Source organism: Mustela putorius, unplaced genomic scaffold (genome assembly GCF_011764305.1).
Source record: "Mustela putorius furo isolate JIRA1106 unplaced genomic scaffold, ASM1176430v1.1 tig00003896_pilon_pilon_pilon, whole genome shotgun sequence".
Lineage (NCBI taxonomy): Eukaryota > Metazoa > Chordata > Mammalia > Carnivora > Mustelidae > Mustela > Mustela putorius.
The window spans coordinates 10,989,071-11,013,559 of record NW_025422045.1 but is presented as its reverse complement, the minus strand read 5'-3'; the positions used below and the strand labels follow the sequence as shown (position 1 = coordinate 11,013,559).

The following is a 24,489-nucleotide window of genomic DNA, read 5'->3' as shown; positions in this document are numbered from 1 at the left end:
CCAAAATTCCCTCATAGCTTTAGAGTTAACCTGCCCTCTACCCTTTGGCAACCACTCATGCATTTTCTATCCATGTAGTTTTACCTTTTCCAGAATGTCATGAAAGTGGAATATACAAGAGGTGGCCCACTGAGGTTGACTTCCCTCACATAGCATAAAGTTCTTGACCTCTGTCCCTGTTGCGTGTATCAGTAGTTTGTTCGCTACTATTACTATACAGTATCCCACCGCTGTACGGATTAACTATAGCTTGCTTATTTGTGTGCCATCTACAAGACATCTGGGCTGTCTCCAATTTGGGAGAACTGTGAATCAAGCTGGCTCGTGCTGCAGGAAAGTATGAAACTGTTTCCTGAAGCACCTGTACCATTTTGCATCCGTGCCAGCAATGCAGGAGAGTTTCCTCTGCTCTATATTCTTGTTGGCACTTATATTATCCATTTTTAATTTTAGTGAAGGGCTCCCTTTTATTACAGAAAAAAAGTAGCAGATAACATTATTTAGTACACTGAACTACTACTGAAACTTCAAGCAACCTTACCTCCTTTCTTTCTCTTGATACCCACAAAGCAATGCATTTGGAAATTCCATTGATTCTACAATTAAAATATACTCAGGATCTGACTACCTCTCCTCATTTTCACAACTGTCTCCTTGATCTGAGCTTCTGTAACTCACCTGCAACAGTTCCTAACAGAACATACAAGCCTCCTTGCTGTTCTGTGAACACTCCAGACACATCCTACCTGGTGACTCCTGCTCTATTCTTCCATATACCTATCTGACCAGCTCCTCTCCTCCTCCAAGCCTCTACTCCAAGCTCATCTTCTGAGGCCTACCCTGGGAATGCTACAAACTATTCTTTGGCTGCTCCAAGCCTGACCTAGCTTTTCTTTCTCCATATTACTAGCCATCTTCTAACACAATGTATTTGCTTTTTTTACTATGTTTATTATTTATGGACTGTTTCACAACCCTGCTCTACCCTTACTAGAGTGAGTTCCATGAGTATAGGAATCTTTTTTTTTTATACTAATGTATTACAAGTGTCGGGAACATAGCTGGTATTAAATAATAGTTGCTAGATGACTGAACTAATGAACTTTGGAATCTAAGGTAGTTCCACTTAGGTCTGTGTGAGGCCAGATTTGTAACAAGTAAAGCCAAGAGGGAACAGAAAATAACATTCCAACATGCATGTTGACACCACAAGACTTGGTTTCTCTAAACACAATTCTATTTGCACAGTGTTTGCCTTCAGAATAACATAAATTATAAACATAGGGGGAATCCTGGGTGGCTCAGTCGGTTAAGTGCCCGACTTTTGATTTGACTCTGGTCCTGAACTTGGGGTTGTCAGATCGAGCTCTTGTCGGGCTCTGCGCTCAGTGCTGAGTCTACTTTAGAGCCTCTCCGCCTCCCATTGCCCTTCTCCTGGCATGTGTGCACGTGTGTAATCTCTCTAATAAATAAATAAAATCTTTTTAAAAATTTAAAAAGTATATATATATATATATATATATATATATAATACAAAAACACGAAAAACCTCTCCTACTAGAGAAAGCAGATGAAATGAACCAGGTTCATATATGTAAAAAATGTCTTGGGACACCCAACCATCGAGGTTTTTGTCTTTCTATAAACTCCTCCATCTGTGTAAGATTGCCCGAGCCTGATTGCCAATTTTATTTTCTTAATCTAAACTCTATTCTCATTACCCTTCCATTTCTATTTTTTATCCTCAGGGAAAGAGCGAGCAGTTACTGCCAGGGCATTCGCACATCTTCCAAAGAAATGGCACAGGTGTTAATCTTGTATTTATGTTTGATGTGGGTAATGATGGCCGTGGCTGGAGCTGCAGGCTTATTAATATGCAGGGCTCTCACCTCATTAGTGGCGATGTATGTTTTGAAGTTAAGCTGCGATGTTTGCTGCAATGTCAAATCTGGTCTACCAGACTTTCTCACTGTTCATTTTCTTTGTTTTTAACCAGTCAGTACATGCTACGGTTAGGGGGCTCACACATGTGCTGCTTAATAAAGACGATCTTCCACAGTAGTTAATCTTGGTGGAACTTTCAAATATTATTAATAATTATGTTCTCATGCGATACCACATGTCTATCTTAGAGAAAAGGTTTTCACAATTTTTGACCCGGTAAGACAAAGAATAATAAACTCTCTTCCCGGCTTAACTGGAAGTGGTATGTGCTTAAACTGGATTAAAAAGTGATTAATTCATAGTTATTATATAATAAAACTCGGGCTCATTATTAGCATTTGATAGTCTATGAAGTACTTGCATATATATCTCAACCAAATCATTACAGAAATAAAATAAAACTAGTAAAATCTTACTGATGTGGCACCTGGGTGGCTCAGTTGGTTAAGTGTCTGTCTTTGGCTGAGGTCATGATCTCATGGTCCTGGGATCGAGTCCCACAGCGGGCTCCCCGCTCAGGCGGGTAGTCTGCTTGTCCTTTTCTCTCTCCCCCTGCCCTTCCCTCTACTCATGCTCATTTTTCTCTCCTGCAAACAAAATCTTTAAAAAATTTAAAAATTAAAAAAAAACTTATTGAATATAATATTTGATCATTCATTATAAACAGTAACTGTTATATTTCAATTCTTAAAAAAAATGTCCAGTAGACGTTACACACATGAAAGAAACAAACTTGTGCCAGACTAACAAGCCCCGCAGGGTGGGTGGTCTCACCGCTGCTGCTCAGTGCTCGTACCGCTACTGCTCAGAGCTCGTTGTACTCTATAGTCCTCACTGAATACACGCTGTGAGAAAGACTCTTAATTTTCACCAGCTTCTTTAGAAGTCATTAACTGTGTTTTTTATAAATTCCAAAAGATACTATGTAGGCATTTATGTTTTCATGGCTAAAAATCCAGGACTACAGTATTCTGAGGAAGCCATTTAAATGAGAGAAACAGTATTTTCTTTTCTCATTAGGTAATTGAATGCAGATGTTTCTTCGTCTTTAAAATCTGTGTTCATAAGTACAAGACCCTGGCTCTAGGGGCAGAATTTGTAGGGAAGGAAATGATGATTGGTGGAGAACACAGGTACTTAGACCAAAACAAAGGAGAAAGAAACTTAGATCACTCATGAGCATTTCTTTGCACCATCTTCTGTTCACTCTGTTCTTGCGGTACCTGTAGCAGCCCCACCCCCACTCCCAACCCCGCAGAAGGCCACTGACTTTGATTTGACAATGTGACACATGTTCAGCTAGAATTCCTATCCATCATTCATTTAGAGAAAGCAAAAATGAGTATATAGGCTTTTAAGAGGGTACAGCCATGAGCTTATATAGCAAAAGTGTAGAAACAAGCATATTACCTATTTAATTGCCTTAGCTGAACTTGGAAGCTCTGATCTTTAATTGCCTGATTGAACTGATCTAAAAAGCTATAATTTTTTAATCAGGGAGAAAATTAAATAGCTTTTTGGTAAATAAAAAAGCATCTTTAATCTTATTTTTATGAAATCCAAGTTATTAAATATGGACAAAACCTCTAAAATATTAAGTTAACAACTACTCAATCTAGTACAATCCTTCACAAAAGTCTTCAGGGACACCTGGCTTCTTCCACTGGTCAATAAAAGCACACACTTTTAAATCCTGAAGGCGAAAGTTGCCGTGAATAACCAGGAAACTCTACAGCTAAGCGTATAAATATATTTAATGAGATATAGTAACACAGCATATTATTTCTTTAGGTGGGTACCTATAATTACTGGGAATAACTGTTCACCTGCACTGTAATTCATTAGTCTTTCTAACTAGAAAGACACAGATGCACATTCACTCACTGGTATTTATTTAAAACCTTGGGAGAGTTTGTTGGCCTATTACCACTGTCCCCATTCCGCCCCTCACAGATACCTTCTTCCCTTAACTAGGAGCATTTTACAGTGGGTGATGCAGTAGGAATTCAGCCAGACAGCAAAGACTGAGAAGAGAAGTACAAGTTCAGGATTCCTTTTTGGAAACTTTATGTCCTCAATCAGGAAAGCCACTAAGGCCACAAGGTATGTGAAGTGATCTCTTAAGGAACAGCACAGGATGATATCTGAAACATTAGTCAAAGGAAGGGATGCAATTGTATAGAAAGTGAAGGCTTCCACAGTAAAAGAAACTTTTCTTAGCTCAAGTTGCATTCAGAGCTGGGGAGGATCTACTCGCCTCTGAGAGGCTCTGGTCCACCACACTTGCCCACAGTGATTACAGATCGTTGTTCCGGGAACCTGACATATACCTTGGGCTTTATTCTTAGAGCCCAAGCATAAATCCCTTTGAAACATGTCTATCTAGATCCCATTTCACAGAAAAATTCAATTATTTCTCCAAAACAAAGAGTAAAACTAAAACCAATGATTGCAAAGAAGAAAAAACAAAGATGATGGCAGAATAACCAAACAGTATTTCCCTATCCACTATAGTTCTTAGTGCTACTAAGATTCCTCACAGAAAGTTTTGGTTAGGGAGAATTCACTGTAAGCCAGAAGTATGCTGTATGCCCAGAGTACAAGACAAGCCTAAGAATCACTTTAATAGTAACATTTGCATTTCCATGGCAAGGTCCTTTTAAATGAAGGCTTTGCTGTTGAGAATTGATGTCTTCCTTGAGTTCCTTTGTCAAACGGATAGCAGATGTCCATAAAAATCAATAAAATGGCAAGAACTGACCACTGTGTTAACTCCGATTCAAAGGGCTATTACTACTTTATGGGTTGATGAGTGTGGGGAGGTGGTAATACAGGGAATAGAAGCAGTACAGGTCATATTATGTGAAGTACCATTCTCTCTTAACCTCGGTGGTGAAAACGCTCCATTCTTTTCTCACCCACGAGATGTGTTCGCATGATGACTTCTTCCCAGGAAGAGTAACACTAACACAGCTCAGCTCACTGCCCCTACGCCTACATTTTGCGCCAACTATACTCTAGAAACAGAATAGACTGGCTTTAAGGGAAAACTTGGTTCGTGATTCCATTTAATCTGCATAAACGCCTTCAAAAACTGCAAGTTTTACTTGTCAAAGTCTACACATCCTCTTTAAAAGGGGATGAGGGATTTAAGAAATCTGAAATCACTAGGATGTTAAAACCATCACGAAGGAAAACAACCCTTAGTGACAAATGTGATACTACAATTGAAGGCATCAGTTGTTAACTCGTGCTCTCAAAGCTTTTAACTTTTTTTTAAAAAACTTTCCTTTAATCCTGTCCAATGTGCATGCTATTGCATTCCCCAAATGTGCACGAAGCAGGGCTGAGTAGATGTGTAAAATTAAACAGTAGCACTAGTAATAGGAGGCCCTGAAGTTGCTTTGCTATAGTCTGTTTCTCACTTAATAATTTGCTCCAAATGAATTCAGACATGTTGGGAACACTGAAAAATTCAAAGGGAGATTCCTTTCACAACATTCAACAGTTACCTGATTAATCTTCTCGTTTGTTCTGCTAATAGACTAGGAGACTAATCTGTGGTGCATTCACCAACTCCTTGTTTAAAGCTTTACTTTCAAGGTATGTATGTAAGGCAATCTTTTAAGGATCAGTGTATGGTGATATGTGAAGCATTAATAAGGGGAAGGGACACAACTGTATAGAAAGCGAAGGCTTTGCGGTAACTAGAGTTAAGATTTAAAAATCAGATCCTATGATTTTCAAATACTATGAAATACCTTTTTATATGTTTGGTAACCATCCACAAAAATACCTCACCTATAATCTAAAATGAGAGCAGCTGAAGGAGAAAATAAGAAAAACACTTATAAAGCAGCCATCTTTTTGATTACCAAATGTATCAGCTGGCTTAAATATCAGATCGTTTATTTTATTTAAAAAATCAAGGTATCTGGAGAGCTTCCTACCTACCCAAATTCACAAATTAAGTCAGAGCTTGTAAGTGTGATACATACCTCTATGTAAAATCTTTAAACTCCACAAATAGGTGAGGCCTTTAACAACCTAAATTTAAGAAAGAGAAACAGTCCAATTATGATTTTTATCAGAAATTTTCCATATTTTATTTATATTTTATATAAATATATATTTATAATATTAAACATATTACCATATCAACCATCATTCTTCCTTTAAAACTCTGAAAACCAACAAGCATTTTTTGCACATCTCCCATTTCTGTGCCATCCTCTTTGAGGATGCCAAATGTGTAAGTTACTTCTTTCCTTTAACTGGCTTCCAGGGTTCTGAAGTTAAGACACAATGAATGAAAAAGAGGAATGTATGTGCATGCAACATGACTTGAAAACACATCTATTAAATTCTTAGTGTTGGTGTGGACAGGGAGGAAAGGCCTTCCTTTCCTATACTTCCGCATGTGGAATTTTCTTTTTTTAAGTAATGACATTTATGACTAAGGAAAGACATTTTTTAAAAAGTTAACTAATGAAAGGCAATGGGGAAGCAGAGATCACTTTTCCTGCCTATACTCAGGAAGGCTTTACCAAAGTGCTGAGCTCTAAGTAACAGATTCAACTGATGTAAAGGAAAGAGGAAAGTGTTCAGGCCAAGGTAAAAATATACTGTCCACATGCTGGGGCTATGTACTCTTCAAATAGATCAAGGTCAGGAAAGACAAAGAAATGCTGAGAGACGGCTCTGAGTTAGTAGAGACCAGAGACATGACAACTAAATACAATGTATAACCCTAGACTGGATGCTGGATTGGAATTTTTTTTTAAGACTTTATTTATTTATTTGACAGAGAGAGAGAGAGAGAGAGAGACAGTGAAAGAGAGAATACAAGCAGGGGAAGTGGGAGAGGGCGAAGCAGGCTTCTTGCCGAGCAGGGAGCCAATGTGGGGCTTGATCCCAAGACGCTGGGATCATGACCTGAGCAGAAGGCAGATACCCAACAACTGAGCCACCCAGGCACCCCTGGACCCGAAATTTTTATTTTTTTGGTCTAGAAAGGATATTACTGGACAACTGGCAAAATTAAGCTAGGACTGCTGAATTAGGTGGCTGGTTAATATTATACCAGCCAATGCTAATTTCCTGGTTTTGATTAGTATACAGCACTGATGGGAGAGAATGTCCTTGTTCTTAAGAAATATACACCTGAAGCATTTAGAGATAAAGGGCCATGATGTCTGCCATGTACTCTCAAATGTTTCAGGAAATAAACACATAGCAAAGTGGTTAACTGCTAACAACTGGGGAATCTGGAGGAAGCATCTTACAAGTTTTCTGTGAGTTTAAAATAATTTAAAAAGAAAAAAGTTTCCAAAAAATGTTTTAAATGATATTCAGGTAGGAAAGAACAAAGTGTACCAAAATGAGCGGCCTCGCAAGCCAGGCTGGCAGATAAAAGCATATGTGTGGGGTTATGTAGGAAACACTGAAAGGGCAGGTCAAGAAAATAAAGTGAGAAAATACAAACATTCTTATTACATTGGATTTTTGATTGAACGGCCTGTGTTAAGAATAATCAAATAAGATTCTGAAAAAAAAAAAAAAAAAAAAGATGTTTCTAAGACCCTAAGTACATAGATTACCATCTATGTGAGAATTTTAATCACCAAACGCCTTAACAATCTTTATATAGAAATGGTTGTAAAAGGGGATGCATGTGTTTTATTCACACCCGTGACCCTGTATGCACATGAGTGTGAACCTACCAATTTCAAGGTTGACTATTCATAATTATGTATCAGATACAATGGAATGAACCTCTATCACTCAAAATTTACTACCAGAATTTAAAAGTACCCACCATTATAGGAAACTTTAGGTAAGTCAGGATTGTAAAAACAAGGAAACCTGCCATTATGAGGAGTAACTGAGTGATTTATATATTTACTTTGAAAATGATGAGAAGAAGGTTAGGGCTAAATCTGGAAGGATTTTAGTTGATCAAGAAAGACTAAGAGCAATACTAAAAAGAGAAATGCAAAAGGAGAAAATCAATTTCCAAATACTAAAGATCTAGAAGAAGGAAAAATCTATATCAATTAATGCTGAGATCGACATATTTTAGTTCTTAGAGGAGGATATACTCCTGATAGATTTGATAGCAAAGTATGATCATTTCCACAATAAGTTAGTCTGTTTTAAGAGAACAGAATACATTTTTATAGCAAATTATTTCTTCCAGGATTTGGAATAAGTGTCATTACAGTAAAACACATATGTTCTGGACAGTAAGATAGTTAAAAAAAAAAAAGGAAAAAAGAAAATATCAAAATAGTAATAATGATAATGGACAGGGGAAGGAAATAGGCAAAAACATTTCCATAAATGCTTATAAAAGTAACAGTAATAATGAAAACAATTTTCTCTTTGGGTAGTAAGATGAGGCCATCTTATTTAGTATGGAAGTAATCACCTCTGAGTTCTGGAATTAGGGCTAAACTTCCCAATTTATAAGCTTAGTTGCATATTATAAAACCTTCCCATTAAAGATAGTTTGCCACTAAAAACTGGTCCCACAAAAAATTAATAACCAGTAAACACACAAGGGGAAGGCAATCCATACATTCAGCTCATCAGGAAAAAAAAAAAAAAAAGTAAAAAAAAAATGTTGATTTTGTGATACTTAATAAAATTATAAATCTTATTAGAGCTTCAAAAAGAATGTGTGATTTTTTCCAACTTTGTCAAAATAGACTATGTTTTCCTTGAGAAGCGTATAAAAATCAATGTAGAGGGAGTTAGAAATCTGTCCATTGAAACTCTAGAGGGTATTATTGGTATTCAGTATACCAGGTTTCACAACGATGACTTGACAAAGCCTTGACACTAAAAGTACTTATATCTGCTGTCAATCACTCACTCCTTGACATGTCAAGTGCACAGCCTTTCAGGGACAACTTCAATCAACATTACCACTCAAAATACAGCACACAATGTCACTACTTCAGAAATGAGAGGAAAAATAAAACGTGCAAGGATGGCCAGGAATGGCAGAAAGGCATTCCTCTTTCTAGGGAACCACATTCAAATGGAAAGTAGGTAAAAATCACCGAGCAAGCTGGAAGGCTAAAATCAGCCAGTTTATGTGAATGGCTTTTTTCCTGGAAAAATATTCTCGTGCCATATATCCTATAAGAGAAGATTCAAACAACACATCATAAAAGCTGACAGGTGCCATCCTGTAACGAACCTTGGAGCTTTGGACATCCACAGCATGCCAGGTTATTAGAACCTGAGAAATATAGCTAACTGAGGAGAGGAAGAACTGCCTAGATGTGGTTCTAAGACATGAAAGGAATCTGAAGCAATTCCATGTGTCACTCCACTCCTTTCTCGTATGTTTCTCTCTTTTTTACCCCTCTTTCTCTCTCTTTCTTTTTTTTTTTTCCTCTTTAACTTTGTTCTCGCTTTCAGGCCTTCCTCTCCTTTTTCCTCATTCTCTTTGGAAAGGAGAGTGAAAGAGCATGGGGCCTGGGGTAAAACAGTGCTGGGTTCAAATCTTTACTGATTAGTTATAGATAACTTTAATTTTTCTAAAGCTCATCTTGCACATGTATAAAACATGATAAGTAACCTATAATTTAGAGTTTGCAATAAAGATTAAATGACATAATATTTATACATAAAACACTTCATCAACATTGGCACAGGGAGGTATTCAATACTATTTCTCTCCTCTGATTCTGTTGCTTCTGACATGGCAAAGAGCAGCCATGTGCATTCTTAGGCCTCATGTACGGAACTCAAAGAACAATACTGATCTGTCTTCAGAACGGTAGAGGAGAGAAGACCTACAAACATCAGTTTACTAGTCTTATTTTGATTGGGGGAATCCTTCCACTCCTGTTTGTCAACTGCAACAAATGATTATTCAAGTTTGTAGCCTAATCAAATTACATTAAAAAAATATGCTTTGGAGGCATTATGCAAGCTTAGGCCCCAGAATTTATAAGAAGTGACAGAGGAAGAGCTAAATTATCAAAAGCATTTCTTTTACTCTGGCCACAAGCAGTTTCATTCCTATGACCTGATGAGCCATAAAAGCTAACATTCTTAGCTTGTCCAAAGAAATTGGACACATTTTAGCGGGGGGAGAAAAACTCCTAATTTTTTTTAAAAATGCAAGGGAAAATATAAACGATGCTTTGGGCTAGCACTCATTTTAAGTGCCTTTAAAAATTATTTAAAATAATTTTTGTTGTATTTTCAATTAACCAATAGGTAACGCTGGTATTTGAAGCCCGATTATTATTATTTTTGCTGACTCTATTCACTTTGCAGGCTTCTCACTCCAGTAGAATTGAAAAGACCAATGGCCTTGTGTGGATGCCCCACACAAGAGGGAGGTAAGATTTATGAAGTCCAGGAAGAACATGCTTCTCTGACTGAAGGAGTCTGATTCCTATTTTAGCCAAGTTCAACACATAATTGAGTATATAGAACTCATATACTTTTTTCTTTTTCAATTGGTATCCTTGCCTTTTTTTGCCCTTTATTATACGTGTTATTAAACTTTAGAGCCAGGAACTGCCAAAAGCCACAAAGCATTCATTCCCCTCTGAGATTAAAAGAGGAAATGAAACATTTTTATTTTCATCTAAAATAGTGATTTAAGTACTCAAATTTCATACTAAACTAATCTACCTAAACATGTGGATTAGAAGCTACTTAGCAAAAGCATCAGAAAAGAAAGTTCTCATCACCCTGGGCAGTTCACACTAATAATTAGAAAGAAAAAAGGAAAGCTGTGAATTACAATGAACTGAGACCAAATAAGTGTCCATGTTGGATTAAAGGATTTGAGTTGTCAGTCTGATGTATAATGGATGCAAACATCAGCCATTTAATTAAATGATACATGGTATAACCACTTTGTTCTGCATAAAACGGCTTAAGTTATCAGAGTGCCTTTAGTTAAGCAACTGTTTACTATTAACCACCCCATGACTTCTCTTAGACGCTGTTCAGCCTGTATTATTCCAAATTTCAAATCTAGAGTTTATATAGTAATGTCAGACTAGTTAAAATATTCATCAATTAATGTATGAATATAGAAAACAAGAAAACTGCTTTTAATCACAGAGGGAACAAGTTCCTAGACATCGCTGGCAAAAAAATTTTTCTTTTCTTGGAAAGAAAAGAAAAAGTCTGCAAAAGTCTTTAAGAATAGTGTTTTCTGAGGGGAGGAGTCAAGATGGCGGAGAAGTACCAGGCTGAGACTGCTTCAGCTAGCCGGAGATCAGCTAGATAGCTTATCTAAAGATTGCAAACACCTGAAAATCCATCGGCAGATTGAAGAGAAGAAGAACAGCAATTCTGGAAACAGAAAAACAACCACTTTCTGAAAGGTAGGACCGGCGGAGAAGTGAATCCAAAGCGACGGGAAGATAGACCCCGGGGAGAGGGGCCGGATCCCGGCAAGCGGCGGAGCAACCGCGCACAAAATCAGGACTTTTAAAAGTCTGTTCCGCTGAGGGACATCGCTCCAGAGGCTAAACTGGGGGGAAGCCCACGCGGGGTCAGCGTGGCCTCAGGTCCCGCAGGGTCACAGAAGGATCGGGGGTGTCTGAGTGTCGCAGAGCTTGCGGGTACTGGAATGGGAAAGCCGGCTACAGAGACAGAGCCTACAGTAAGCTCGCAGCTCGGGGTGACCTTGAACCGGTCGCAGGCTCGGTGAGCTCGGAGCGCGGCTGGAGGTCAGGCAGACGGGAGTAACTGGGCGCTGTTCTCTGAGGGCGCACTGAGGAGTGGGGCCCTGGGCTCTCAGCTCCTCCGGGCCGGAGACCAGGAGGCCGCCATTTATATTCCCGTCCTCTGGAACTCTACGGAAAGCTCTCAGGGAACAAAAGCTCCTGAAAGCAAACCCGAGGGGATTACTCACCCTGGCCCCTGCTAAGGGCGGTACAATTCCGCCTGGGGCAAAGACACTTAAGAATCACTACAACAGGCCCCTCCCCCAGAAGATCAACAAGAAATCCAGCCAATACCAAGTTCACCTACAAGGAGTGCGGTTTCAATACCAAGGAGAGCAGCAGAATTCCAAGGAGGAGAAAGCAAAGCACGGAACTCATGGCTTTTTCCCTGTGATTTTTTTTTAGTCTTGCAGTTAATTAATTTTTTTCTTTTTCATTTTTTGTTTTTTTTCTCGCATTCTGGTAAAATTTTTTTTTAACTTTTACCTTTTTCTTTTTTAACGTTTTTTAACCAGTTTATCTAATATATATATTTTTTCTTTTTTATATTTTTCTTATTTGTTTTTTTTTAATTCTTTTCTTTTTTTTTTTCTCTTTTTTTTTTCTTTCTTCCTTTTTGAACCTCTTTTTATCCCCTTTCTCCCCCCTCACGATTTGGGATCTCTTCTAATTTGGTTAAAGCATATTTTCCTGGGGTTGTTGCCACCCTTTTAGTATTTTACTTGATCCTTCATATACTCTTATCTGGACAAAATGACAAGATGGAAAAATTCAACACAAAAAAAAGAACAAGAGGCAGTACCGAAGGCTAGGGACCTAATCAATACAGACATTGGTAATATGTCAGATCTAGAGTTCAGAATGACAATTCTCAAGGTTCTAGCCGGGCTCGAAAAAGGCATGGAAGATATTAGAGAAACCCTCTCGAGAGATATAAAAGCTCTTTCTGGAGAAATAAAAGAACTAAAATCTAACCAAGTTGAAATCAAAAAAGCTATTAATGAGGTGCAATCAAAAATGGAGGCTCTCACTGCTAGGATAAATGAGGCAGAAGAAAGAATTAGTGATATAGAAGACCAAATGACAGAGAATAAAGAAGCTGAGCAAAAGAGGGACAAACAGCTACTGGACCACGAGGGGAGAATTCGAGAGATAAGTGACACCATAAGACAAAACAACATTAGAATAATTGGGATTCCAGAAGAAGAAGAAAGAGAGAGGGGAGCAGAAGGTATACTGGAGAGAATTATTGGGGAGAATTTCCCCAATATGGCAAAGGGAACAAGCATCAAAATTCAGGAGGTTCAAGGAACGCCCCTCAAAATCAATAAAAATGGGCCCACACCCCGTCACCTAATAGTAAAATTTAAAAGTCTCAGTGACAAAGAGAAAATCCTGAAAGCAGCCCAGGAAAAGAAGTCTGTAACATACAATGGTAAAAATATTAGATTGGCAGCTGACTTATCCACAGAGACCTGGCAGGCCAGAAAGAGCTGGCATGATATTTTCAGAGCACTAAATGAGAAAAACATGCAGCCAAGAATACTATATCCAGCTAGGCTATCATTGAAAATAGAAGGAGAGATTAAAATCTTCCAGGACAAACAAAAACTGAAAGAATTTGCAAACACCAAACCAGCTCTACAGGAAATATTGAAAGGGGTCCTCTAAGCAAAGAGAGCGCCTACAAGTGGTAGATCAGAAAGGAACAGAGACCATATACAGTAACAGTCACCTTACAGGCAATACAATGGCACTAAATTCATATCTCTCAATAGTTACCCTGAATGTGAATGGCCTAAATGCCCCTGTCAAAAGACACAGGGTATCAGAATGGATAAAAAAACAAAACCCATCTATATGTTGCCTCCAAGAAACTCATTTTAAGCCCAAAGACACCTCCAGATTTAAAGTGAGGGGGTGGAAAAGAATTTACCATGCTAATGGACATCAGAAGAAAGCAGGAGTGGCAATCCTTATATCAGATCAATTAGATTTTAAGCCAAAGACTATAATAAGAGATGAGGAAGGACACTATATCATACTCAAAGGGTCTGTCCAACAAGAAGATTTAACAATTTTAAATATCTATGCCCCCAACGTGGGAGCAGCCAACTCTATAAACCAATTAATAACAAAATCAAAGAAACACATCAACAATAATACAATAATAGTAGGGGACTTTAACACTCCCCTAACTGAAATGGACAGATCATCCAAGCAAAAGATCAGCAAGGAAATAAAGGCCTGAAACGACACACTGGACCAGATGGACATCACAGATATATTCAGAACATTTCATCCCAAAGCAACAGAATACACATTCTTCTCTAGTGCACATGGAACATTCTCCAGAATAGATCACATCCTCGGTCCTAAATCCGGACTCAATCGGTATCAAAAGATTGGGATCATTCCCTGCATATTTTCAGACCACAATGCTCTAAAGCTAGAACTCAACCACAAAAGGAAGTTTGAAAAGAACCCAAATACATGGAGACTAAACAGCATCCTTCTAAAGAATGAATGGGTCAACCGGGAAATTAAAGAAGAATTGAAAAAAATCATGGAAACAAATGATAATGAAAATACAATGGTTCAAAATCTGTGGGACACAACAAAGGCAGTCCTGAGAGGAAAATATATAGCGGTACAAGCCTTTCTCAAGAAACAAGAAAGGTCTCAGGTACACAACCTAACCCTATACCTAAAGGAGCTGGAGAGAGAACAAGAAAGAAACCCTAAGCCCAGCAGGAGAAGAGAAATCATAAAGATCAGGGCAGAAATCAATGAAATAGAAACCAAAAAGACAATAGAGCAGATCAACGAAACTAGGAGCTGGTTCTTTGAAAGAATTAATAAAATTGATAAACCCATGGCCAGACTTATCAAAAAGAAAAGAGAAAGGACCCAAATAAATAAAATCATGAATGAAAGAGGAGAGATCACAACTAACACCAAAGAAATACAAACTATTTTAAGAACATACTATGAGCAACTCTACGCCAACAAATTTGACAATCTGGAAGAAATGGATGCATTCCTAGAAACATATAAACTACCACAACTGAACCAGGAAGAAGTAGAAAGCCTGAACAGACCCATAACCAGTAAGGAGATTGAAACAGTCATTAAAAATCTCCAAACAAACAAAAGCCCAGGGCCAGATGGCTTCCTGGGGGAATTCTACCAAACATTTAAAGAAGAACTAATTCCTATTCTCCTGAAACTGTTCCAAAAAATAGAAATGGAAGGAAAACTTCCAAACTCATTTTATGAGGCCAGCATCACCTTGATCCCAAAACCAGACAAGGATCCCATCAAAAAAGAGAGCTATAGACCAATATCCTTGATGAACACAGATGCGAAAATACTCAACAAAATACTAGCCAATAGGATTCAACAGTACATTAAAAGTATTATTCACCACGACCAAGTGGGATTTATTCCAGGGCTGCAAGCTTGGTTCAACATCCGCAAATCAGTCAATGTGATACAACACATCAATAAAAGAAAGAACAAGAACCATATGATGCTCTCAATAGATGCTGAAAAAGCATTTGACAAAGTACAGCATCCCTTCCTGATCAAAACTCTTCAAAGTGTAGGGATAGAGGGCACATACCTCAATATCATCAAAGCCATCTATGAAAAACCCACCACAAATATCACTCTCAATGGAGAAAAACTGAAAGCTTTTCCGCTAAGGTCAGGAACACGGCAGGGATGTCCATTATCACCACTACTATTCAACATAGTACTAGAGGTCCTAGCCTCAGCAATCAGACAACAAAAGGAAATTAAAGGCATCCAAATCGGCAAAGAAGAAGTCAAATTATCCCTCTTTCGCAGATGATATGATACTATATGTGGAAAACCCAAAAGACTCCACTCCAAAACTGCTAGAACTTATACAGGAATTCAGTAAAGTGTCAGGATATAAAATCAATGCACAGAAATCAGTTGCATTTCTCTACACCAACAGCAAGACAGAAGAAAGAAAAATTAAGGAGTCAATCCCATTTACAATTGCACCCAAAACCATAAGATACCTAGGAATAAACCTAACCAAAGAGGCACAGAATCTATACTCAGAAAACTATAACGTACTCATGAAAGAAATTGAGGAAGACACAAAGAAATGGAAAAATGTTCCATGCTCCTGGATTGGAAGAATAAATATTGTGAAAATGTCTATGCTACCTAAAGCAATCTACACATTTAATGCAATTCCTATCAAAGTACCATCCATCTTTTTCAAAGAAATGGAACAAATAATTCTAAAATTTATATGGAACCAGAAAAGACCTCGAATAGCCAAAGGGATATTGAAAAAGAAAGCGAACGTTGGTGGCATCACAATTCCGGACTTCAAGCTCTATTACAAAGCTGTCATCATCAAGACAGCATGGTACTGGCACAAAAACACACACATAGATTAATGGAACAGAATAGAGAGCCCAGAAATAGACCCTCAACTCTACAGTCAACTAATCTTCGAAAAAGCAGGAAAGAATGTCCAATGGAAAAGAGACAGCCTCTTCAATAAATGGTGCTGGGAAAATTGGACAGCCACATGCAGAAAAATGAAAAATGAAATTGGACCATTTCCTTACACCACACACAAAAATAGACTCAAAATGGATGAAGGACCTCAATGTGAGAAAGGAATCCATCAAAATCCTTGAGGAGAGCACAGGCAGCAACCTCTTCTACCTCAGCCGCAGCAACATCTTCCTAGGAACAACACAAAAGGCAAGGGAAGCAAGGGAAAAAATGAACTATTGGGATTTCATCAAGATCAAAAGCTTTTGCACAGCAAAGGAAACAGTTAACAAAATCAAAAGACAACTGACAGAATGGGAGAAGATATTTGCAAACGACATATCAGATAAAGGACTAGTGTCCAGAAACTATAAAGAACTTAGCAAACTCAACACCCAAAGAACAAATAATCCAATCAAGAAATGGGCAGAGGACATGAACAGACATTTCTGCAAAGAAGACATCCAGATGGCCAACAGACACATGAAAAAGTGCTCCATATCACTTGGCATCAGGGAAATACAAATCAAAACCACAATGAGATATCACCTCACACCAGTCAGAATGGCTAAAATAAACAAGTCAGGAAATGACAGATGCTGGCGAGGATGCAGAGAAAGGGGAACCCTCCTACACTGCTGATGGGAAAGCAAGCTGGTGCAGCCACTCTGGAAAACAGCATGGAGGTTCCTCAAAATGTTGAAAATAGAACTGCCCTATGACCCAGCAATTGCACTATTGGGTATTTACCCTAAAGATACAAACGTAGTGATCCAAAGGGGCACGTGCACCCGAATGTTTATAGCAGCAATGTCCACAATAGCCAAACTATGGAAAGAACCTAGATGTCCATCAACAGATGAATGGACATTGGTTGGTATATATACACAATGGAATACTATGCAGCCATCAAAAGAAATGAAATCTTGCCATTTGCGTCAACATGGATGGAACTAGAGCGTATCATGCTTAGTGAAATAAGTCAAGCAGAGAAAGACAACTATCATATGATCTGCCTGATATGTGGAAGTGGTGATGCAACATGGGGGCTTAAGTGGGTAGGAGAAGAATAAATGAAACAAGAGGGGATTGGGAGGGAGACAAACCATAAGTGACTCTTAATCTCACAAAACAAACTGAGGGTTGCTGGGGGGAGGGGGTTTGGGAGAAGGGGTGGGATTACAGACATTGGGGAGGGTATGTGTTTTGGTGAGTGCTGTGAAGTGTGTAAACCTGGTGATTCACAGACCTGTACCCCTGGGGATAAAAATATATGTTTATAAAAAATAAAAAATTAAAAAAAAAAAAGAATAGTGTTTTCTTATAGTTTTATTTTAATAATTTGGACTTGAAAAGTATTTTCTAATCACATGCTTAATATTACAAAATGTCCCCCAAACAGGTTTTTTTTTTTAAATTAACATATACTGTATTATTTGCCCCAGGGGTACAAGTCTGTAAATCATCAGGCTTACACATTTCATAGCACTCACCACAGCACATACCCTCCCCAATGTCCATAACCCAACCACCCTCTCCCTACCTTCCACCCCCCAGCAACCCTCAATTTTTTTCCTGAAACACCAAACAACTTTCTTGCTGAAGAAACTGGAAATGTTACTGGTTAGCAAACATACTAAGGCCATGTAAACATATGAAAGCAGAAGAGGTCACAGTCCCCATAAGCCTGAAGTATGTCATGTGACTGTATTGTTACTGTGGGTTGGTCTATGAAAAGAAGAAAATGCAAAAATGACAAAAGAGAGCAGAAAAGGCCCTGGCAGTCAACAAGGACTGAAGAGAAAGAAAACATCCTGAGGATATAAGGGGAACAGATTAGACTAGTAAGATTCAATCACCCCAATTTCATAAGGTTGAAGCCATATATACTCACTGCTATTGCAATTCTTCCAAGGACATGCTCTGGAATTTTTCTATATACATCCAAGGAGCCCCCTGTAGAGACAGATATGTTGCATTATTATAAATAAAACTACCAGAATGCTGCATTGAGTTCTTCCTCTGCGTATTCACTATGAGAATATTTTTTTTCTTCTCTTCCTACATTGTGCATTGGATGTCTAAGGTCAAACTGGTTTTTAGTCCAATTTTATTTATGACATAATATCATACTACCAGATGAAGCGTAGCTAGATATTTCCATTTTATTTTCCAGTGTATAATCACATACTTTTAAAAACCAAAATAAACTAGTCAAGGGCAGGCTATGACTCCCTACTTAATGCAAAATTAAATACATACATAAAACTAAAGATCAACAGGTCAACCACATTTAGGTATCTATCTACCTTGTGTAACAGTTTTTCTCAAATGTAAACCAAGACTCTCTCTTAGAATTTGCAAATTAACTAAACAAAGGGCGGTAACTATAAGGTCCAAAATGCACATAAAAAAATAATAAAGTAAGAGAGTATTACTAACATCTTTCTAAATGAATGTTGTCTTTCAAATTAAGTACCAAGACAAGCAATCCATCTATTCCAAACATACTCAGTTCAAAATGTTTTAAAAATTCTCTTTGATATCACTCCGAACACCACTTTATGAAGTAGAAAAGAAAAACCAATCTCCCTGTTTCATAATATTTTTCACTAAAATGGTATTCACTAACTTCCTTCATCTTTCCCAAATCAATTGGTTCCAAAAACCAAACCATTAGACTGTAAACAGAAGGAGGACAGGGCCGTGCTGTTTACTGGTTTTATGTTTTCATTCACCTGAAAATGAGCATTACTAGCAGATAGTAGCCATTTGATAAATATCTGTCAAATGAACCAACAGATAAACTCAAGTCCAAGAGAACCTCACCAGGTAGGTATAGCTGCTCTGAAGGCAGTTTCAAAAGAAGGAACCATGGCAACACTGACATTGCTGAAAACAAATTGCACTGCTTTCCCAGGTAACTATGTTAAAGGAACCAATATTCACTTGGAAGTATAAATTTGGGTATGGTTGTTACATTTTCAATCTCACAGAAGTAATAGAAGAATTTCAGTAAGATAGGCAGAGAACCACTACTTCACTCATACTGACAATATGATTGTATGAGAGTTATTTAACAGTACGTATTCATCTTTCTTTGAGTCAAGTTGAGGTGCAGTCTTTCAGTTCTTTTTTTAAAGGAGTTTTTTTTTAAGTTTTTTTTTTTTAATATTTTATTTATTTATTTGACAGAGAGATCACAAGTAGGCAGAGAGGCAGGCAGAGAGAGAAAAAGAGAAGCAGGCCCCCTGCCGAGCAGAGAGCCGGATGTGGGGCTCGATCCCAGGGCCCTGGGATCATGACCTGAGCTGAAGGCAGAGGCTTTAACCCACTGAGCCACCCAGGTGCCCCTAAAGGAGATTTTATTTATTTATTTGAGAGAGAGAGAATGCACAAGCAGGGGAAGGGGGAGAGGGAAGAGACTCCCTGCTGAGCAAGGAGCCTGATAAAGGGCTCGATCCTAGGACCCCAGAATCATGACCTGAGCGGAAGGCAGACACTTAACTCACTGACCCACTAAGGTGCCCCTAGTCTTCCAGTTCTATAGAGGAATTATCCAGGGTATTTGAGAAATAATTTCCATTTCAATCAGAGGCTAAAAATTCATGTTAAACCACTTTACTACTAGATGATTTGTAAGTATGCCGCATATGATACTAAAATGAAACATGTTATTTTTTTTTTAAATGAAGTTAAGCGCATTTCACAAATATGAGTATTTTTATATGTCAAGTTTTCCTAAAGCTGAACATCAGGAAAAAGTTATTTTTTTCTATAAAAACCAATGATATCTATTGCATACATATAAAGCTACTGACTTTGTATTTATGCTGTTTAAAAGCAGAAAAATGATTGCTTCTTTAGATAACTGTGACGTGTAGTTTCTAGATTCTTGCAAGAAGCTGGAAAACCATGGCATGGCTCAACTTTATGTTTGGCTCTGGGTGCTACCCAGAAGATAATGAAAAAAAAAAAACCACTTCTGCAAAGAAGTGAACCATCTTTATTTACTAAAAGAGCATTTTTATTATAGATGCAATAAAAGGAAAAAAATAAAAGGGAAAAGAAAACATTTCATGTTCTCATTGATCTTTCAAATAAATTGGCATTTGCAAGAATAAACAGTCTCAAGAAGATCAAGCTTTACAGGCTGGTATTTGGAAGACCGACAAATGCAGTGTCCTGAACCAATGCCTTGAGAAGTGGAAGGAAGCCTGAGGGGCTCAACAGTAGGAGGAGCAAATCTATTCACACACACTGGTAAGAAGTCCTGAGACCTTTTCTTTTTTTTACATAAGATGTAAATCAGGGTTTAATTAGCTAAACAGACAATCAATAGTCAATGAGCTAAATGGAAAAGCCAGAGATTATATTACTACCCTTCTCGGTAGAACAAGCCAAAAAAGAATCCCATTTTGAGGAGTTCACTGGTTTTTGTAAATATCCATTAAATATCCGATATATCCCACTCTCCTTAGCTATCTACGTGGGTAAATATATACTGGCTCTGTGTCATCACATTCATCCTGCCCTTGACATAATCATTAGAAAGAACTGTCAGAGGCAAAAAAAAGGATCTGGCAGATCCACTCAGAATCAAGAGATTCTATTAAGCTTAATACGTTCTCTTTGTGTGATTAAATAATTCGTTGGCTAAAAATGAAAGTTTTCAGTTGAATTGTCATGGATTTTTACTATCACTTCTATCTCACAGGCCTATCCCCAAAAGGCAATTCACCCAACATTCGTGCTAGACGGACATTAAAGATCAGTCCAATGACTTTGACAAGTGGGGGAAACTGAGTCCCAAAAAGGAAAGTCACAGCCATGAGTCAGGGGATGGCGGAGCTCAGGAAAGGTCTCAGCCTTTGAACTCCCAGAAATGCAAACACTTAAAAGGTTTCCCCATAACATCATAGAGCTTAAGAATTACATGTGAACATTTTTTACAGTTCATTCGTAATGTGATATTACCATTACAACTCAGATATTTAATCTTAGCTGAAACATTGGTATTCAACGCATTCAGAAACTCATTTCTATGTTGCATAGTTGGTTTAAACCTTTTATTCATGAATCAGAGAGGACATCACTGGTTTGCTCTCTATGATCTGTCACTTCCCTGAGTTCTCTGGCCTCAGATCACACAAGCCAGTTATTTCATTGCATGCCACTATCCACCATAGGAACCAGGAGGAAGAATGATAATATATTAGCAAAAAACCCCATCTCAACTGCCAAACTATATGCTTCTCTTGATGACTTAGGGCTATCATTTTCATGCAACTAAGCCAAAAGGATTCACAGTGTAAGGTCTGTGCTCAACCTAATACTGGGCTAAAATATAAAGTAGTGTCTTGCATGTAAGATAAACACAAATATGAGGTAAATGAACAAGAAGCAACAATACTGTCATATTATCCCAAAATGACCATTTCCTTAAAATGACCATGATTATTATCAAGACTAATAAAATTAAAATCCGGAACCATAAGCAAAAATTTCAGAAGCAGCTCTTTTAGCCTATTAGTTGAAAAAAACAAAGAGCCCTTTCTTTCAAGTACGAGTACTTGATACTCCCTTTCTTCCTCTACAACATGGTTTTCTGGGGGAAAAAAAAAATGTATTCTCAAGAGGACAATCCAAGAACATAGGCATATATTCTGAGATGCTATATTTGAGCATTTCTGAGAAGATTGTTTTACTCAATGAGAAGACACATCATGGCCCTCCTTACTTGAATCCTTCCAATGGCACCCTAATTCAGACTTAAACACAACTTCCTTACATGGCCTACACAATCTAGCTTCTGCTTACTTCTCTGGCCCCCTGTCCAGCCCCAGAGCCTCGCACCGCTACTTGCTAGTCACTCTGGCCTTCTTGTGGGGCCCTGATTACACCAACTTGCTCCCACCTTGTGCATTTATACCAGATCGTCTTCCTTGAAGATGTTCCCTGTGATCTTCCCTGTATGCCTCATTGACACTGAAGTCTCTGCTAAAATATCACTCCCATAAAAAAGCCACCTGTGACCATCCTCTCTAGCTCCTCCTCTCCTATAGTCATCATCTGCCCTGCTTTATGTTCTAGGAAGATCTATCCCTCTCGGAGAGTGTACTGTGTGTTTCTTCTTAACCTCCCCTTCTAGAATTTAAGTGCCACAATGACAGGAATTAAGTCCTATTCACTATTGTATTCCCAGGTTTAGAACAGTGTCTGAAGGAAAGTGCTCAATAAATAGAGACAAAGGACTAATATAAGAATTAAAACAGTGAGAATCTACACTAAAGAAATAGTACTAGGGTTGGGAGAAAGTTGTCAAGAAGTTTAACGGCAATGGGAAGGAAAATGATAGAACGTGGTCCACAGTTTTTGGTCCATAGATTTCTGAGTATATTTTGCTGTATTATAGAGAAGGAAGATCCAAAAGAGAGAGGGTGACGGGTGGAGAGAACACCAGCAAGGGATGCGCCACCTGACCTCGGGCAGCCCTTCATGTGCAGGGAGGGCCAGGTGGGTGCATATGTGACTAAGCTACAGGTGGAGGCAAAAGCAACTAGGAGAGCTCATACCTGAAAGTCTACAAGATCTTGGAAGGAGGAAGTCCAATCTGGGAAAGGGGAATGAAATTGTAGGAGAGCTGATGTAGTAAATAACAGAAAGATGGGAACTGGAGAACAAATTGCAAAAAGTGGGAAATTTTAGTGTTCAGGGACTGATTAGCATGAAGGAAAGGGAAGCTGCCAAGGAGTGGTTAGGGAGGGGCTTTAGGCAGCTGAAGTTCAGAAAGGAGTCATCTCAAAAAAGACAGGTAAATCTAGATGATCAAGTGAATGTTTTAAGGTAAGGACTTAAAGTATTATAAATGTGTCAACTTTGGGGCGCCTGGGTGGCTCAGTCAGTTAAGTGTCTGATTCTTGGTTTCAGCTCAGGTCATGATCCCAGGGTCCTGAGATGGAGCCCCACGTAGAGCTCTGTGCTCAGCCTGGAGTCTGCTGGAGATGCTCTGTCTCTTCCCTTCCCTCTGCTCCTCCCCCCTTGCTTGACCTCATTCTCTCTAAAATAAAAAAATAAAATCTTTAAAGAAATGAAAGGGAGTCCTTCAGACTGAAAGAATTTCAGAGGAAAGTTGCCAGACAGTAACTCAAATCCACACAAAGAAATACAGTACACTGGTAAAGGTCACTATAAGGTAGACATAAAAGACAAGATAAGTGTATTTTTTGTTTTTAAGACTTTTTCTCCTATCTGATTTAAAAGAGAACAGCATAAAACAATAAGTATAATCTGTGTTAATAAGCATACAACCTATAAAGATGTAACTTATATGGCAATAACAGCACAAAGGAGAGAGAAAGAATGGAGCTATAGAGGAGCACTGTTTTTATGTACTAAAAAAAAGTCGGTATTAATCTGAACTAAGTTATTACAAGATAAAATGTTAATTATAATCTCTAGGAAAACCAGAAATATAACTCAAAAAATACAGTAAAAGAAACCACAAGAGAATTTAAACAATACATTAAAAAATATCTATTTAACATAAAATACAGCAGTAATGGAGAAACAGGAACATAAAAGATGTAAGACTTAAAGAAAACAAGTAGTAAAATGACAGCTATGAAACCTACCTTTCTGGTAATTATATTAAAGATTTAGTTATTATTTTGGAGGGGGAAAGGGCAGAGGGAGAAAGAATCCCAAGCAGACTCCACACTGAGCGCAGAGTCTGATGTGGGGCTCCATCTCAAGACCCCAAGATCATGACCTCAGCTGAAACCAAGGGTCGGACACTTAACTGACTAAGCCACCCAGATGCTCTTGGTAACTACATTAAATGTAAATGGATTAAGTACTGACAGACTGGCAGAAGAGATTAAAAAATGACCCAACTCTATGATGTCTACGAGCAATGCACTTTAGATTCAACGACTCAAATAGGTTTAAGGCCAAAGAATAGCAAAAGATATAACAAGCTAATAGTAATCAACAGGGAGTTGGAATGACCATAATAATATTAGACAAAACAGACTTTCAGACAAATATAGTAACTACAGACAAACACATTTTATAATGATAAAAGAGTCAATCCATTGTGAAGATAGAACAATTATAAACACATATGCACCTAACAAAAGAACATGTGAAACATAAATTGAAGTGATAGATAACAAAAAATATTACAAGATAACAAAAAATATTACTTGGAGACTTCAATATCCCACTTGTTTTTTTAACATTATGTTCAATTAGCCAAATTATAGTACATCATTAGATTTTGATGCAG

General features: G+C 38.0%; 1 protein-coding gene across 10 annotated transcripts in view; it reads right to left on the bottom strand.

Annotated features, from left to right (window-relative positions):
• The window catches only part of MAP2K5 (mitogen-activated protein kinase kinase 5), a 261,852-nt gene that overhangs the window by 137,370 nt on the left and 99,993 nt on the right, over positions 1-24,489 (bottom strand). For all 10 annotated transcript variants that reach the window (XR_006602776.1, XM_013059472.2, XM_013059471.2 and 7 more), the window contains exons 12-13: positions 18,094-18,155; positions 5,943-5,991 (exon numbers count right to left, since the gene is read on the bottom strand). Coding sequence is in view for 9 of the 10 variants with exons in the window: in XM_013059472.2 (XP_012914926.1) it covers positions 5,943-5,991; positions 18,094-18,155 (111 nt within the window). In the remaining variant the exon portion in view is untranslated. The remainder of the gene's footprint in view (positions 1-5,942; positions 5,992-18,093; positions 18,156-24,489) is intronic.